The sequence below is a fragment of the Haemorhous mexicanus genome, chromosome 28 (genome assembly GCF_027477595.1).
Source record: "Haemorhous mexicanus isolate bHaeMex1 chromosome 28, bHaeMex1.pri, whole genome shotgun sequence".
Lineage (NCBI taxonomy): Eukaryota > Metazoa > Chordata > Aves > Passeriformes > Fringillidae > Haemorhous > Haemorhous mexicanus.
Genome location: NC_082368.1, coordinates 3320046 through 3335658, shown reverse-complemented (window position 1 = coordinate 3335658; position 15613 = coordinate 3320046). Strand labels below are relative to the sequence as shown.

At 49.2% G+C, this 15613-nt stretch overlaps 3 protein-coding genes across 8 annotated transcripts; 2 read left to right on the top strand and 1 right to left on the bottom strand.

Annotated features, from left to right (window-relative positions):
• The first annotated feature begins 86 nt into the window (after positions 1-86).
• CNTD1 (cyclin N-terminal domain containing 1) lies at positions 87-6060 on the top strand. 4 transcript variants are annotated; one of them, XM_059869033.1, is made up of 7 exons: positions 87-473; positions 565-640; positions 1898-2069; positions 2526-2625; positions 3646-3790; positions 4149-4245; positions 4979-6060. In XM_059869033.1, exons 1-7 carry the CDS (start codon positions 302-304, stop codon positions 5129-5131), a joined length of 915 nt encoding a protein of 304 aa, XP_059725016.1. In that variant the 5' UTR covers positions 87-301; the 3' UTR covers positions 5132-6060. The 4 variants fall into 4 exon arrangements, with proteins under 4 accessions (XP_059725016.1, XP_059725014.1, XP_059725013.1 ...); XM_059869031.1 differs by having other exon boundaries at positions 2463-2625; positions 4149-4210; XM_059869030.1 differs by having other exon boundaries at positions 2463-2625.
• On the bottom strand, positions 5935-10640 carry BECN1 (beclin 1). 2 transcript variants are annotated; one of them, XM_059869009.1, is made up of 11 exons: positions 10458-10640; positions 10310-10377; positions 10170-10228; positions 9736-9826; positions 9341-9477; positions 8330-8524; positions 7991-8137; positions 7352-7501; positions 7203-7263; positions 6605-6747; positions 5935-6325 (listed from the first exon to the last, which is right to left on the bottom strand). In XM_059869009.1, the coding sequence occupies exons 1-11, from the start codon at positions 10600-10602 to the stop codon at positions 6157-6159; spliced, it is 1365 nt and encodes a 454-aa protein (XP_059724992.1). In that variant the 5' UTR covers positions 10603-10640; the 3' UTR covers positions 5935-6156. The 2 variants fall into 2 exon arrangements, with proteins under 2 accessions (XP_059724992.1, XP_059724991.1); XM_059869008.1 differs by having other exon boundaries at positions 10170-10377.
• A 136-nt stretch (positions 10641-10776) lies between these two features.
• On the top strand, positions 10777-15516 carry PSME3 (proteasome activator subunit 3). 2 transcript variants are annotated; one of them, XM_059869044.1, is made up of 11 exons: positions 10783-10921; positions 11473-11505; positions 11811-11873; positions 12248-12352; positions 12640-12688; positions 13283-13395; positions 13880-13948; positions 14160-14227; positions 14562-14616; positions 14793-14879; positions 15297-15516. In XM_059869044.1, the coding sequence occupies exons 1-11, from the start codon at positions 10880-10882 to the stop codon at positions 15375-15377; spliced, it is 765 nt and encodes a 254-aa protein (XP_059725027.1). In that variant the 5' UTR covers positions 10783-10879; the 3' UTR covers positions 15378-15516. The 2 variants fall into 2 exon arrangements, with proteins under 2 accessions (XP_059725028.1, XP_059725027.1); XM_059869045.1 differs by lacking the exons at positions 14562-14616; positions 14793-14879; positions 15297-15516 and adding an exon at positions 14382-14555 and having other exon boundaries at positions 10777-10921.
• Positions 15517-15613: the final 97 nt, after the last annotated feature.

Genomic DNA, 15613 nt, shown 5'->3' with positions numbered 1-15613 from the left:
AGCCCGGGGGCGCGCGACGTCGAGTGGGCGGTGCCAATCACGGCAACACTGCTGCTGATTGGCGGGTGGGGGTCACATGATGGGAAACGCCCGGGGCCTGAACCGGGCCGGGGCCTGAACCGGGCCGGGGCCTGAACCGGGCCGGGGCCTGAACCGGGCCGGGGCCTGAACCGGGCCGGGGCCTGAACCGGGCCGGGGCCGCCTCCGAGCGGCCGGGGGGAGGCGGCGGAGCCCCGTCCCCGCCTCTCCCCGTAGGGCCGGTGCAATCACTGCCGTTACGGCCTCGGCCCTGCCCCGCTCCATGGGGTCTCAGGTGCCCCTGGAAGGCCGGGGCCGTGACTCAGGCCCCCTGTTCAGTGGGGTTGCTCCTGAAATTATCGAGGACACCCTGATCCACTTGGCCACGGAGAACGAGCAGTACCTGAGCGAGCTGCCAGAGCAGGCGGGGTGCTTCAAAGAGACGCGGATCGTGGGTGAGGGTCAGCCGCAGCAGCTCCCGGGGCAGCTGACAGCTGTACACCGAGCTTCGGGGCCTGCAATGAGTGCCTGCTGTGCTTTTTGCAGAATTTATATTCCTTTTGTCTGAAAAATGGCACTTGGACCAGTCCACACGGTACCAGGCAGTGGAGTTACTTGAACGGTAATGAGAGTCCCAAACACTCAGCACATTTCCCGTCCCCTGGTGGGGTTTTATTGGTCAGCCCTGTCCCACTCTGTCCCAAAACCACACAGGATTAATGAGCTTTGTGTCCTCTTTCATTTAATCTGAATTATTACTTCTACATATACTCCTATACATATATATACACACACACATATACATACATACATACATAATATATATCTATACATACATGTATATATAATATATTTTGTGTACATGTATATATGCACACATTATATACACACATACACAATATATATAATATATACATGAATGTGTAGATATATATATTAGGTATATATACATATCTATATGTATACATGTATGTATAGATATGTATGTATACATCTATATACATAAATATATAAATATACACACATACATATATATATATTATGTTTGTATATATATACATACACCATAATATACATGTATGTATATATATTTCTATATATATGTGTATATATACATGTATGTATTTCTAGATATATCTATATATACATATAGATATATATCTATATGTGTATATATATTAAAAATATATACATACATACATAATATATATTATACATACATGTATGTATAGATTTATATTATGTATATACACATAATATCTATATCTATACAATATGTATACACGTATGTATAGATATATATATATTATGTACATATATATCTATATACATATATAAATGTATATACACATACATTTATATGTATATATAGATATATATGGATGTATGTATAGCTATTATGTATGGGTATATAGACATAATATATATCACATATACATGTATGTAAATATATTTTTATATGTGTGTGTATATATTCATGTATATGTATATATAGATATCTATACATATATATGTATATAGATCTATATATATGTGTATATATAAAAACAGATACATAATATATATTATATATACATGTATGTATAGATATATATGATGTATGTATAGATCTATATACATAAATATATAAATATATATACATACATGTGTATGTATATATAGATATATATATCTATATATACATATAGATATTATCTGTATATAGATATATATCTATATGTGTGTATATATATAAAATAGATATAGATATGTATATATATATGTGTGTGTGTATATATATGTATATATGTATATATTATATATACATATAGGTGGAATTGCCTTTGTTCCTTTTTCTGAGCAACCAGAACCGTTCTCTGAGCAGTTGTGGCTTTTGTAGGTTCCTGATCAAGCAGGTAGAGCAGATGTGTGATGACAGAGGGAGCACTAAAGGGAGCACACAAGGCCAGAGGAGCAGCTGGAGCTCTGTCAGGGATCAGATCACCAACACCTTTGTCCTCAGACTCGTGTCCTGTGTTCAGCTTGCCAGCAAACTCTCTCTGCACTACAGTGTAAGCCAGCTCAGCCTGTCCTTGCTTTAGCACTGTGGTTAAATCTGCAGTGTATTAATCTCTCTTAAAAATAGATTTCCTTTTTGGAAGACAGTAGTGATAAAGAGATGCCAAGGACACCACATTCCCTTTAGGGTAGGTGCATTGCTGCTCACCCAGTAACAATTTGCTGGGAAGTGTTCCCAGTTCTGGGGTGGGGGGAAGTGCAGGAAAATCTCAGCCCTGTGGTGTGTCCACACCTGCCTGGGGATGGTTTGTTGAGCTGAAACCTGTGGGACAGGTCATAGCTGGATTGCCCATGCCAGCTCTAAGGACTGCTGCTCAGCAGGAGCAGACAGGTGACAGAGCACTTACTGCCTGGAAGACGTTTTGTCTCTTATTTTTCCTCTTCAGAGAGTGACCAGTGACACAGCTTTAAGATTTCTGCAATCCTTAAAATACTCCTACACTAAACAGGAACTGCTGGAGTCAGAGCTCGCTGTTTTAAACACTCTGCACTTCCACATCAATGTGTCAACCCCCTTGGCCTACGTGGAATTGCTCCTGGAGGTTCTAGGTGAGAGTATCAGTCAGGGAGAAGGGGAAGGAGGTTTTTCAGTAGGGTCACAGAGCTGTTGCTGGTCTGAAATGTCTCATATTACAGATTTTTGCTTGTGGAACTGTTCAGATTGTCCAGAGCTTCACTTTTTAGATGAGAACTTTGTCCTTTGTAGAATGTTGTTGGACAGCCAGCCATGAGTCAATCAGTAAAATATTAAGAGTTTAAAACTCCCAAATGTGATGCCAGGCCAAATTTTCTACGGTCACTCACCATTTTCTTGGCCCAGTGTGGAAACCCAGGGCACAGGGAATATTTCTCTGTCTGCTCTGGGGTGCCCTGACCCCCAGGGGTGTCCTGACTTAGAGCCTCATTCAAGGAGAAAGTTTCCCAGAGTTCAAGAGAGACTGGAACCCACAAAAGTGTGAAATGAATTATAGAGAGCAGTGTGGGTGTGTCACTGGGTGAGAAATTGAGGTTTTGGGATTTTAGTGGGTTGTGGATGGAAGCAAGATGGAGGGCACAGGGTTTGTCCTGGGTTTCTTCTTCATGCTTCTTCTTCCTTCTTCATGGGTTTGGGTGGCATTTTGTAATTGGGCAGAAAAGTCCCCATTGCAGCTCTTTGTGATCAGTTATTGGGTTAAAAGGGAAAACAATCTAGGTGTCAGTTCTTAATTGGATAGTTTAGTCTTAAAAGCCCTTGGAACAAGAGATTGTTGGCCATTTTGTGCCTTCTAATGAAAAGCTGCCAAACTCACAGCAGTGAGACTGTTTTACTGATAAGAAATAATAAACACCTGAGTCTGAACACGAATTACTGTCTCAAGTGCCTTCAACCCACACCCAGGGAAACCCACAACTGGTACTGCCACAGCCCAGTTCTGACAGCCTGATTTCAGAGTGAAATTACATTGAGGCTGAGGGATCCTGTGGCATTCAGAGACAGGGCAGTCGTCCTCAGAATTCCCTCTCCCTTATGGTACCTAAGACTCAGTGTAGTGACCCAAAATGTGGCACTGATGGTGTGATCTCTGCCAGGATACAATGGCTGCTTGCTTCCTGCCAAACCCTTACACCAGATGTGTGTGCAGCTGCTGGACCTCTGCTACCTGACCAGAGAGACCATCTATGACACTCTGCTGAAGATCGCCATCGAAAACTCCACACCAAGCAAACTGCAGATGTAAGACCTGGCAATGACTTAACCTTTTGAAATGAAAGCCCTTGAAAAAGCTAATAAATAGCAGCATGTGATGCTATTTATGCCATTTTGGGGTATTTCTCATTATGCCATTTAAAAAAATAATTTGGGGGGGGGGGCATTCATCATTTTTTCTAAATACAGCAGTTCAAAGCAACATGCTTTTCCACAGCTGCTTCAAGGGCAAGGAAAGTGTTTCATTTGGTTAAAATCCAGCCTTGCAGTGTCAGTTCCAGTGGCCTGAATAAACCAGCATGTCCTGGGCACTGGCAGCTGCAGCAGCAGGTGCTTTTGAACTGTGAAGCAACTTTTACACCTGAAGACACTTTTCCTCCTGCAGAGCCAAGTTTTTAACAGTGAAGGAAGATTTCATGCTCCTGGCTGTTGGAGTCATCAGTACAGGTGTGTTCATCCTGAGCCCCGGGCACTGGGAGCAGGTACAGTCACTGCTGAAGGCGTTGGCTCCACGGGAACACAGTGCCCAGGTGGTTCATCTGTGGTGGTTCCAGCACAGCAAGTGGGGCTGCACTGGGAGGGACACCTCTGTCTTTTAGCACAAAGCATGTGAGTTTCTGTCAGAGCTGTGTGCTGGCACTGCTGAGTGTCTGATGTGTTGCTTTTTGAGTTAGGTCTTATGAGCTCTTAGAGAAACTCATTACACTTGAGATAGCTTAGCTACTTTGAATGGTATAAAATTAGTAGGATGGCTTTTGAGGTAGTGTTGGAAATAAAAAAAGTTTAATAAAAGGCAAAATAACAAAGCTCTTACAGAGAAAAACTGAGTTAGGGGTAAGAGGTTCTTGCCCCTGCTAAAACACCCCACAAATGCAATTATTCCCTTTGTTCTCTTCCTTTTCTAGTGAATTACCTAGGCTGGACCTCTTGGCCTCTGTCCAGTTGGACAGCCCCAGGTCTGAGGTGAAGTCCCAAAGGTCCTATGAGGTGTGTTTTGTACCAAATTGGGAGAGAAACTTCTGGGCTTTTTGCCTTTTTAAGCAGACAAAGAATAATTTAGTCACTCCTTCAACAGGGGGCACATTCCTACAAGTGTCTTCACCTTTAGTGCTTCACAGAACAAAACCCCACAGGCAATGTTTCACTGGCAGGTAGAGTAGTTACTCTTGCCAATCTGTAAACTCACAGATTTAGGTGATCTTTTCTTTTTTCCAGGCTGTGGAGCATTTAAACTGCATCACTGGCATTACTCCCCAGAGCATCCTGGAGTTCTCCTACGCCGTGGTGAGGCGCATCGTTGGCTGCACCACACCCAAGCAGCACCGTGGCACCAAATCTCCTCAGGACAGAATTCCTCCTCAGAAATAGAATCATCCTGTCCTTCCAGTCACTGACCCAGCAGCAGGAGCTGTCACACTGCTGACAACTGTCCCTCCTCTGTGACACTGCCCAGCACAGCTCAGGGTTACCTGAATTCTGTCACGTGTTAATTAGCAAAGCTCGTCCTGCTGGGCATCTCAGTCATGCTCTGAAAGGAGGCCCAACAGCACCCCAGTGTTTAGAAATGCCCTCAAAGCTTTATTGTAACAGCCACATCTTTTAAGTTTTGAATCTAAGCTCCCTTTAATCAGAGATCCCTCACAGTGGTTGTGTTTGAAAGGTGCTGCCATGCCTGGTGGGACCAGCTCTCACAAATGGGGCTGCTCTGTCTCCTCCTGCTGCTTTTATAAAGAGACCCCCCTGTCCCAGCTGCCTGGGATTGTCCCCTCTGTGCCAGCACTGTGACTGTCACCACAGCAGTGCCCAGGCTGGCTGTCCCTGCCAGTGCCAGGGGTTTGTGCTGGCTGGAAACACCTGGAATAATTTCATTGTTTCCTCAGCACAGCCCTGTGCAGGAACAGCCTGCAGGAGGGATTACAGTGCTGTAATGGTATCAAACCTTGATAAGTGCAGCAGCACAAAGAAGTGCTGATATGACTTAGAAAATACTTTATTTTAAATTCTTTAATGACCAGGCAGAGTTCTGGCAGTTTTCCCACATTATTCCCTGTGTTTGTCATGTCCTGCTTTTCCAACCCTGCATTAGCTCTAACAGAGCAGCATCAAACTGATGCTCATTTGAAAAGTGATTTATGTGAATGGCCATAAACCCCAAAAATAACAGTTTAGAATCCATTTAATAGCTGGGTTTTATTCTATTCAACTCGATGATACAACTTTGCATATTGCTTTTCTACAAACTACTTGTAATAATGGCATTTTAAATAAAGTGTCTTGTGGATTTTTGGTATTGTAAACATTTTGTACAGGTTAATATTAAGAGACATCTTAATTTGCCTTTCTCCAACACAATGCAGACACTCCATGGCTGCCAGGCCAAGTTCTGATCACACTTACTTGTTATAGAATTGGGATGAGACCCAGGCCAGGCCCCATTTCAGGTTAGTTAACATGAATTTTAGTGCTTTTGTCCACTGCTCTTCAGAGTTAAATTGTGTTTTAATTGAGTAAGAGCCACCACTGCCACCTGTGTCTTCGATCTTTCCTTTCTCCACGTCCATCCTGTATCACATACAAGTTTTAATTAGTGTATTCCTACTGCAAACATTTGATCTCAGTATGACACCAAGCACTAGATTTTAAATCTGACAATATCTGTTTTTGAAGGGATCTGAGCAAGCCTCAGGACTCCACCCAAGGGGCTGGCTTTAAGTTTCAATGAAACCATCAAATGCATCATTAAGAATTGCAGATGATTTCTGAAAAATCGGGGCTGAAACAGCAAGCAGTGCTACGGGGAGCATACAGGGCTGAATTTGACAGTTTTGTGGCAACACTCACCTGTAAGGCAAACAAAACCGAGTTTCACCTTTCTCCACTTCCTCTTTGAACTGCTGCACACAGTCCAGGAATGCCACCATGGCGTGATCAAACTTATTGTCCCAGAAGAACCTCAAGCCTCCAGAGCAGTACAGGGGAAGCTCCTGGAAAAGAGATTTGTATCAGGAACACCAAACACTTGTTTTTGATATGGTCACTGCAGCTTTTTAACCTCATGTGAGGCTTAAATTTGTCATGGCATGCTGAGAAATGGCTTGTGGCATAGGGCAAGTGTGACTTGGTTTTGTGCAAGCGCCTACCATGTGCAGGCATATGCTCCTGACTTCCACCAACCCCAGATCCTGCCATCTACCTGCCAATCACCCCAAAGCATGCCTCTGTCTCTGGCCAGGTGTGTCATTCAACAGTTCTACTGCTGGCTGGCAGCACCAGTGACTTCATACAGGATGTGAGATGTCACCACGCTGGAGGAGCTGGGGCAGCCAGCTTTCCTGGACTCCAAATCCACAGAGACCAAGCTTTGTTTCCTGCAGCCCCAGAGTGACCAGGGCTCAGGCACTCAAGATCAACGTCCCATGGTTTGTATGGCATCCCTTACCTTGGATTTGTCCGTGAGGGACTCCAAATAGGAGTGGTTGCCATAGGGGACAAGGCGGTATCTGAAAAAAAGAGACAGAATTCACAGGCACCTGAGTCTGCCTGTCTTCCTCTGGGCCATGAATGACCTGTGGGTGGTATTGCAGGTACCTCTGGAACTTCAGGCCCATTTTGTTGGCCAGGGCATGCAGCAGCAGCACAGTCTGCCCCCAGGCAGCGTTGATCTCGTTCCATTCCACAGGAACGCTGGGGAGGCGGCCAAGCCTGAAGTTATTTATTGTGCCAAACTGCCCACTGTGCCTGTGATAAGAAGAATTATAAATAAATGTGCTAGGCTGGGAAAAGCTCCTGGCCTGATAACCAAATAGGGGCTGTGTCCAAACAGCACAGCACACACGGTGCCAGCCAAGCACAAGGAGGGTTTGGGGCTATTCTTAACCAGAGTATGTAAACACCAAACACTTGTTCTCTTTTTGTCATAAAAACACACAAAAAGACCCCTAGCCAGCCTCTCCAAGCTGCCTGCTCTGTGAACCCTAATGGCAGTGTCACTGCTGGCTGGCACACAGGGGTTCCCAAAGTGTTTCTGGGACTGGGGAAGGAGCCATTTCCCAGTCCCACAGCCTGGCACACTTTACTCAGCTGCCATGCCTGGGACACGGCATTCACTGCTTTGCTGGGAGGTAACTGTGAGCTGGCCTGCACCTTTCCTGTCAAATGCAGTGACTTAAAAACCTTCACACTGCAAATTCCAAGAAAATGGATATGATATTCCAGTGTGCACATTACCAGATGTGAAAGGTGGCATTGAACACGTTGGTTTTCTTTAGTTTATCCAACTGCATCTGGGCATAGCGCATTTGGTTGTCCACACTTTTCAGCTCATCATCCAGCTCCAGCTGCTGCCTCTTGAACTCACAGTATTCCTTCTGGTACCTTTGAGCACAAACAAGACAAGAAGTGCTGAGTGCTGGCTTCTACCTCAGAGTGACAGCTCTGCAGGACAGTTTGGTCTCACTTTCCTTCTGTACAGATCGAGCCACTGGCATTTGGGCACATTTACAGGTTTCTCATGCTACCATTTACATGTTTCTTGTTTATTTTTTGCCTCCAAGCCCTGCCACTCACTGAGCCTCCTCCTGCTCCAGCCGCTCAGCCTCTGCCCTGACTTTCTCGAAGTCCTCAGCCACAATCTTGCGGTTCTTCTCCACATCCTCCAGCTCCTGAATCAGCCGCTCTTCCTCCAGTGCCAGTTCCTTCAGCTCTGTCTGCAGCTTCTCTTTATCATCCTCGTTCATCTGCTCCAGTATCTCCAGGCATCTCCTAGAGGAGAACAACAGGATTGCCAGAACAGGTATGTTGGGAAGTCCTGCACTGCCAGACCCCAGCCCTGAGGCAGCCCCTGCAGCTCTTGTCAATCCTGAGGTCTATGTGAGACATAAATTTTTAAGGAATTTAGAGATTTTAGAGGAGCTAAGGTTTTAGTTAGAGATAAGCTTTATTGGAGTTAATTGAAATAAATGGGTAGGCCTTGATGAAGTTAAGAGTTAGTAGTTAACTAATAACTGATTGCTTGTGAACACAGTGTTTGGTTAGCTGGGTTTATAATGAAGAATACAGAAACTGAGAAATAGCTTTTAGGAACATAAGACAATTGTGGGCCTCCTCTGTTCTGAAACCAACTGAAGACAGGGAATGGGAGTTCTACCAAGGGTTCATTTGTCAGATTTGCACAGAAAAGGTAGAAAGGTCAGAACGAGGAGGACTTCATTTACTTCCTCATTTTGGGACCCCTCCCCATGAAAGGGACCACCAACCCATTTCGAGGAACAAACTACACATGCTTAATGGCTTTTGAACTAATTACCATGGGAAGTACCAAAGTTATGAATATGCATTTGTATTTTGGGTATTCAGTATTTGTATAGATAAAAAGACTCTGTAACCACCTGTAAATTGTGGTGTGTGTTTGGGAGCTATCCCACAATAAACATACACTTTCTAACTTTAAACTGTTAGAGAGTTTTTGTCCGTCACAGTTGGATATCAGTACTAGATCAATACCCATATTTTTTAATAAATCATCCACACTGATTGTGCCTCAAGCCACAGCAGCTCGGTCACCTCTGCATCACTCACTTGTAGTTCTGGCACTCGTTCTCTGTGATGTTGAGCTGTGTGTCCAGCTGGTCCAGCAGAGTGTCTGTGCATTCCTCACACAGTGGGTGATCCACGTCTGTCTGCCCAGACATGATGTCAAAGAGGTCGCCAGTGACCTGGAGGAAGGGCTCACATCAGTGCAAGTGAAACCACAGGCAGCTGCCTGCTGCTTTTCAGCAGCTTCAGTTAGCAGAAATCCTCTTTGCAGGCCAAATACTGATTAAAATATTCTATCTCTGCTCAACTACTCACCAACCAAGCACCTTGAAGGCAAATGCTATGGGAAACTTTGCAGTTTAGTTTTGCAGAGCATCAGGAAAAAAATGATGCTCTGTTCCCAAGGATCTGAGTTTGCCAGCTCGTGACCCACTTGCCTTCAGTCTCCTGCTGAGGTTTTCCATGGTGCCACCATCCGAGGCCTCTCCGATCAGCGTGAAACTGTTGGCACTTTCTGTTGACATCATTCTTGGAAAGAATGTTACTGACATGAGTGCTAAGTGCTGAGGGGAGGCAGCTCCAGCGCCAGACCAGAATCTGGGGCTGTTTCAGGGAAAAGGGAGAGCAGGAGGCTGGGGCAACCCGTGTTTTGGGGGCTCTGTCAGGTCTGCTGACCCACAGTGGCCCCAGAACCGTGCAGTTCTGTGTGAAAAGGAGCCCGAGGCCACGGGGATCCTGCAGGGGAAGCTCTGGGTGATCACACGAGCTATTCAGTGTGACCCAGCCCCGTGAGGGGACATTTCTGAGGCACTGCTCAAGGGCAGAGGCCAGACTGCCAGCTGGGCCGGGCCTGGCGGGACTGTGACTGTACCTGGCAGGCGGGATAAACCTCCTGGACACGCCATCCTGCCGGTTCTCCACGAAAGCTTCCTGGAGGCAAGGAAATATCGTGACCGGCAGGCCCGGGAGAGCTGCTGCTACCGAGGCCCGCCGCGCCCGGCCCCGCCGTACCTCCGTCAGGGCGCTCTCCTCTTCGTGCAGGTCCCCGGGCCTGGCCGGGGCGGCGCTCACCAGCGGGGCTGTGGGAGAGACGGCGTCAGCCGGGCCCAGGCCTAGGCCCGAGCCCCGGCCGCCCACCCAACCCCACGGCGCTCGGTACCGGTGAGCTCCTGGATGGTGAGGCGGTCGAGCACCTTGAAGGAGGTGTCGAGCTTGAGCGGCTGGCAGCAGCGCTGGCACACGAAGCTGACGTGCGCGGTGCCGCCGGTGGTACCGCCGCCGCCGCCCGCCCGCGCTGCCTCCATCGCGCCACCCGCGCGCGCTCCGCCATCGCCGCGCGCCGGACGTGACGCAGGCGGGGCGCGGTCCCGGCGGCGCCGCCCGCGCCATTTTCGGTGTCCCCGCCCCGGGCGGCGCTTGAGCGGCCGGGACCCGGCGGCGCGTGCGCGCGCGCGCGCGGCGGAGGGGAGGGGGGGCGGTCACGCGGGTGGCGGGCGCGCGCGGCATTGGCGGGCGCGCGGCGTGAGGTCATTTCCGGTGTGGGCCCCGGGGAAGCGGAGCGGCCCCGAGACCGGACCCGCCATGGCCTCGCTGCTCAAGGTGGACCCGGAGGTGAAGCTCAAGGTGCGCCCGGCCCCGCCGCTTGCCCCGCCCCGCCTGGCCTCGCCCGGCTCGGTTCGGCCCCGCTCGGTGGCCGCCTCCGCCCCGCCGGCCCGCGCCGAGCTCTGCTGGCGCCGGCCCGGGGCGGGGCGGGCTTGGGGCCGCCCCACGGTGCCTCCCGGCCGTTCCAGCCCGGCCGCCGAGCGCGGCCCGCCCGCCCCGACGAGCCCCCGGTGTCTCCACCCCCGCCCGGCCCTGTAGCTCCGGGGGGCGGGGATGCGGCCGGGGCTGGGCTGCGGCCGCCCCCGAGCCGGGCCCCGTGTGCCCCGGGGGGCGGCTTGGCGGATCTGAGCATCTTCCCTCCCGGCGGGAGCTCCGCGGTTTCCAGCTCCCCGCAGCGCCCGGGGTCCGGGCCGGGCGGACGGAGCGGCCCCGGGCAGCTCCCGCTCGGTGTTGGCGGGCTCCTCCCGGTCCCCCGGGAGAGCGGGAGCTGTGCCGGGAGGGTCATGCGGGGCTCAGCGCAGCCTCCCCGGCTGTTCAGAGCCACCCTGACCTGTCCCTGTTTCGTTCTGTAGGTTGACTCCTTCAGGGAGCGGATCACGAGTGAGGTGAGTGCACGGGTCGAGCAGGAGTGGGGTTTTTTTTGGCCTTATCTTTCTGACACACTCGGTTGTGGGTTGAGCCTGCCCTGGAAGCCTAGCAGCACTCAACTGATGCCCTCATCACTGCAGCGAGGCTCCTGAGTCTCGTGGCTTTCTTCTCACCTGGGCTTTGTTTGGTGTTGGCAGCAGGAAGTACTTGGTTCTCTTTGTTTCCTGCTTGTGCACAGATGATTTCCCCGGTGTTCTTGCCTGCTGGTGGGAGCCACGTGGCCTTCTTCCACATCACTGTTTGTTCTTTCTTTCTTTCTTAGGCTGAAGACCTCGTAGCAAACTTTTTTCCAAAGAAGCTGTTAGAACTCGATGGATTCCTTAAGGTAGGGTGTGCCTTGTGCTCTGTATCCTTTTCCACTTTCAGCTACGTTTTGAAAGTGTTGTGGCAGGTCTCTCCAGGGCTGTTTTCTGTGCATTCACCTTGCTGCAGGGACACAAGGCAGCAGCTGCAGTGCTGTTGGCTCTGGAGGGGTGCTGCCTTGTGCAGTTTGCTCTGTGTGATCTCTCACATTTATCTTTCTCCCCACTGGGCTGTCCCTGGCAATGCTGGGGGGGTCCACAGCCTATTGCCAGACCTTTTGTCTTCATTCAGCCTAATTTTGGACAAGAAGGAGGCCTGAATCTTCTGTCTTGTTGTGTTTGGTGTGGCAGAATTTGTTAGCTCGTGATCAAGTAACAAATCTGCTTTGTTTTGCAGGAACCCATCCTGAATATTCATGATCTCACTCAGATCCATTCGGACATGAACCTCCCAGTGCCTGACCCAATTCTTCTTACCAACAGCCACGATGGACTGGATGGGGTAAGGTTACTCTGCTGGCTGTGATCCCAGCTCCTGTTCAAACTGCATGGTTTGCTCTGTGCTGGGGTAGGAGATTCTTATTTAACAGCAGGCCTTGGCTCAGAGGCTGTTAGAGATTGATCTCTCAAGCCTGGAGGTAGCACTGCTCTGCAGCTCTTCCTGGGATTTAAGGAAGAGTGCTCAGAAACCAGGAACACGGCAGGGCTCTAAGTTTTCCTTTTTTTTCACTTTGCAACATTCCTACAACTTACAACTAGTTTGTGAGTAAAACATTTTGTATATTTTAGCCAAATATGAAAAAGAGGAAGCTGGAAGACCATGAAGAGACCTTTCAGGGTAAGAATCCCCAAGTCCCTTGTATTTCTGCCTGCCCCCTGAACTGCTGCACTGAGCCTTGGAGATGCAAATTGTGCAAGCCCCACTTGCCCTGCCCTGACAGCAGCTGCTGCTCACACAGGCCAGAGCCTGACCTACACATGTTTTGGTGTGGAGGAGTCAGGTTCTAGCTCTTAGGAGCATAATTAGTACTTCTCTGATAGACATAAGTAGTACTTGGCTGGGTCTTGGCCTGCTGACAGAGGCAGCTGATCTCCTGGTGGCTCTGTGCAGTTCCTCTCTTTGTCTGGGAGAACATTCCAGGCTTTGCATTAAGCTGAGACAGAAACTTCTTGTGCAGCAGGAAAACCCTTTGTGCTCAGCATCCTCGAGCTCTTCAGTCTCATCCTGCTCTGTGTTCTCTCTTTTCCTTCCCTCGTGGTCACTGCTTGTCCCATGTCCCTTTCCCCTTCCCTGCAGGTGGCCACAGCCTGGCTCAGTCCCTTTCTTTCTGGCCTTGGTGGGAGCTGAGTGAGGCTCAGGTGACCCCTCAGTCCATCCCTGGTGCAGCTGCTCCTGTGAATCCCTGACACTGGGGGTTTGTCTCTGCCACAGGTACCAAAGTGTTTGTGATGCCCAATGGGATGCTGAAGAGCAACCAGCAGCTGGTGGACATCATTGAGAAAGTGAAACCAGAGATCAGGCTGCTCATTGAGAAGTGCAATACGGTGGGTGTGAGTGTGAGCCTGGAGCAAGGGGAGGCAGCGGGGTGGTGTCACTGCTGGAGAGGTGGAGCTGTGGGAGGAGCAGATCCCTCTGTGCTGCAGATGAGGAAAAGCAGGGCTTTGTCCTGGCTGACAGCTGAAACCCTTGGGGAGCTCTGTGGTTCACCTGAAGGAGAAGGATGTCTGTTATCAGGCCTCATGAGGCTTTGCCTTGCCCTTCTTTTGCCCAGGCACAGACTCCTGCCAAGAGCTCCTATGGCATGGTGAGGAGAGCTTTCCATGGGAAGCTGGGCCTGTGCTGGCTTGCATGTCATCCCAGCCTTGTGGGAGGTGACCTTGGAAGTGTTATAGGTGCATAAGGGACCTGCAGCAGTTGATCATGAGCTGTGTTGCAAAGGCAGGGTCCTGGGAGCTTTTGCTGACATTCCTGAGAGAAGTCTTTGTGCAGGTGTTGGCATTGGTCAGTGCTGTGATCTCTCCACTGCAGGTCAAAATGTGGGTGCAGCTTCTCATTCCCAGGATAGAGGATGGGAACAACTTTGGTGTTTCTATTCAGGTAAGGCACTGCTCTGTGTTCCAGGGACTTGGATCTCTGGGGTTCCTCTGAATCTTTCAGTCCATGATATCCAGCAGCTGCAGTCATGGGGTTGGCTTAGATTTTAAAACCCAAACCCGAACTTGATGTGGTGCTGCTGAGACAGTGCTTCCTGAGCCCTGAAGGCCAGCTGCAGCTACTGCAGCTAACAGCTTCCTTATCTCCCTTGCAGGAAGAAACAGTTGCTGAGCTTCGGACTGTGGAGAGTGAGGCAGCATCTTACCTGGACCAGATTTCTAGGTAGGTGTGCAAGAACAGACTTCTTCTTCGGGATCTCCTTGGAAGAGGAATGTTTTTGGGAAAGGTCCTCCAGCTGTTGTTAAAGGGCAGCTTGGACCTGAAAATAATCCTGGTGCTGTTTATCTGAGCTTTAATCTCTCTCTTTCCCTGCCAGATACTATATCACAGGAGCAAAGTTGGTTTTCAAAGTAGCTTTATTGGGATCTTTTTTGGGATCTCCTTATAAGAAGAATGTTTTTGAGAAGGATCCTCCAGCTGTTGTTACAAGGCAGTTTGGACCTGAAAATAATCCTGGTTATTTATCTGAGCTTTAATCTCTCTCTTTTCTTGCCAGATACTATATCACAAGAGCAAAGTTGGTTTCCAAAATAGCCAAGTACCCTCATGTGGTAAGTCAGCGCGGACGTGCAGATTTAGGTGTCGATGCTGGGACTCTGAGCTGCTTTGTCACTGTCCTTTCTGAGCTGAGGGTCCTGGGGGAGGAGGGGGGGGATCATGTAAGGATTGAGCTGAGGGTGGGGGTGCTCTGTGGGAGGCTGGGCTGAGCTGTGTGTGCCCCTGGCAGGAGGATTATCGCCGCACCGTGACGGAGATCGACGAGAAGGAGTACATTAGTCTGCGCCTCATCATTTCAGAGCTGAGAAATCAATATGTGAGTGAAAACACACAGCTCACACTGTGCTCCTGCTGCTGCTCCTCTCCCCTTTGCCCCAGAGCCTGCCTGCTTCCCACTTTGGCTCCAGTGAAGTGTTTCTCCATGATGCAGATGTTTCCAGCAGTGCTCACAGGGCCATAGAGCAAAATATTCCTGCCCCTCTGTGGGAATCTGATCCTCAGCTCTTCATACAGTACAAGGCAATCCTAGGGTTTCTCAATGAATGTTTTTGGTATTATATGTACTGGCTTCTGTAAGGTCTGGCTGAAGGAAGGCCTTACCTTAACCAGGTGTGTGGTTGCACTCAAGGGTTGAGGGTGGTGCCAAGAAGAGTGTGCTGCTGTGGCAGCCAGTGCTTATGGTGAAAGCTGGATAGCTGGCTTCCTGTCTAAGTCCTGTTCTTCCTTTTTGCAGGTCACTTTGCATGACATGATCCTTAAAAACATTGAGAAGATCAAGAGGCCTCGGAGCAGCAATGCTGAGACCCTCTATTAAGTGTCAACGTTTGAACTTGAGAACTGTTCAGTCAACTAAAGACCGTCATTGCCTTGGTTTGTTACGTGACTATCGAGATGGGAAACTGGCTGGAAATAGTATTGCATTCTTAGTTAAACTCTAAAGAAATTCTTGCCTAGTTTTGTGATTGGTTTTGTTCAGGTCTCAGGAGCTCTCCCTCTTCCTCTAGTCACTGGTAGTAGAGGCCATGCTGCACTGGACGCCCCAGAGGCTGC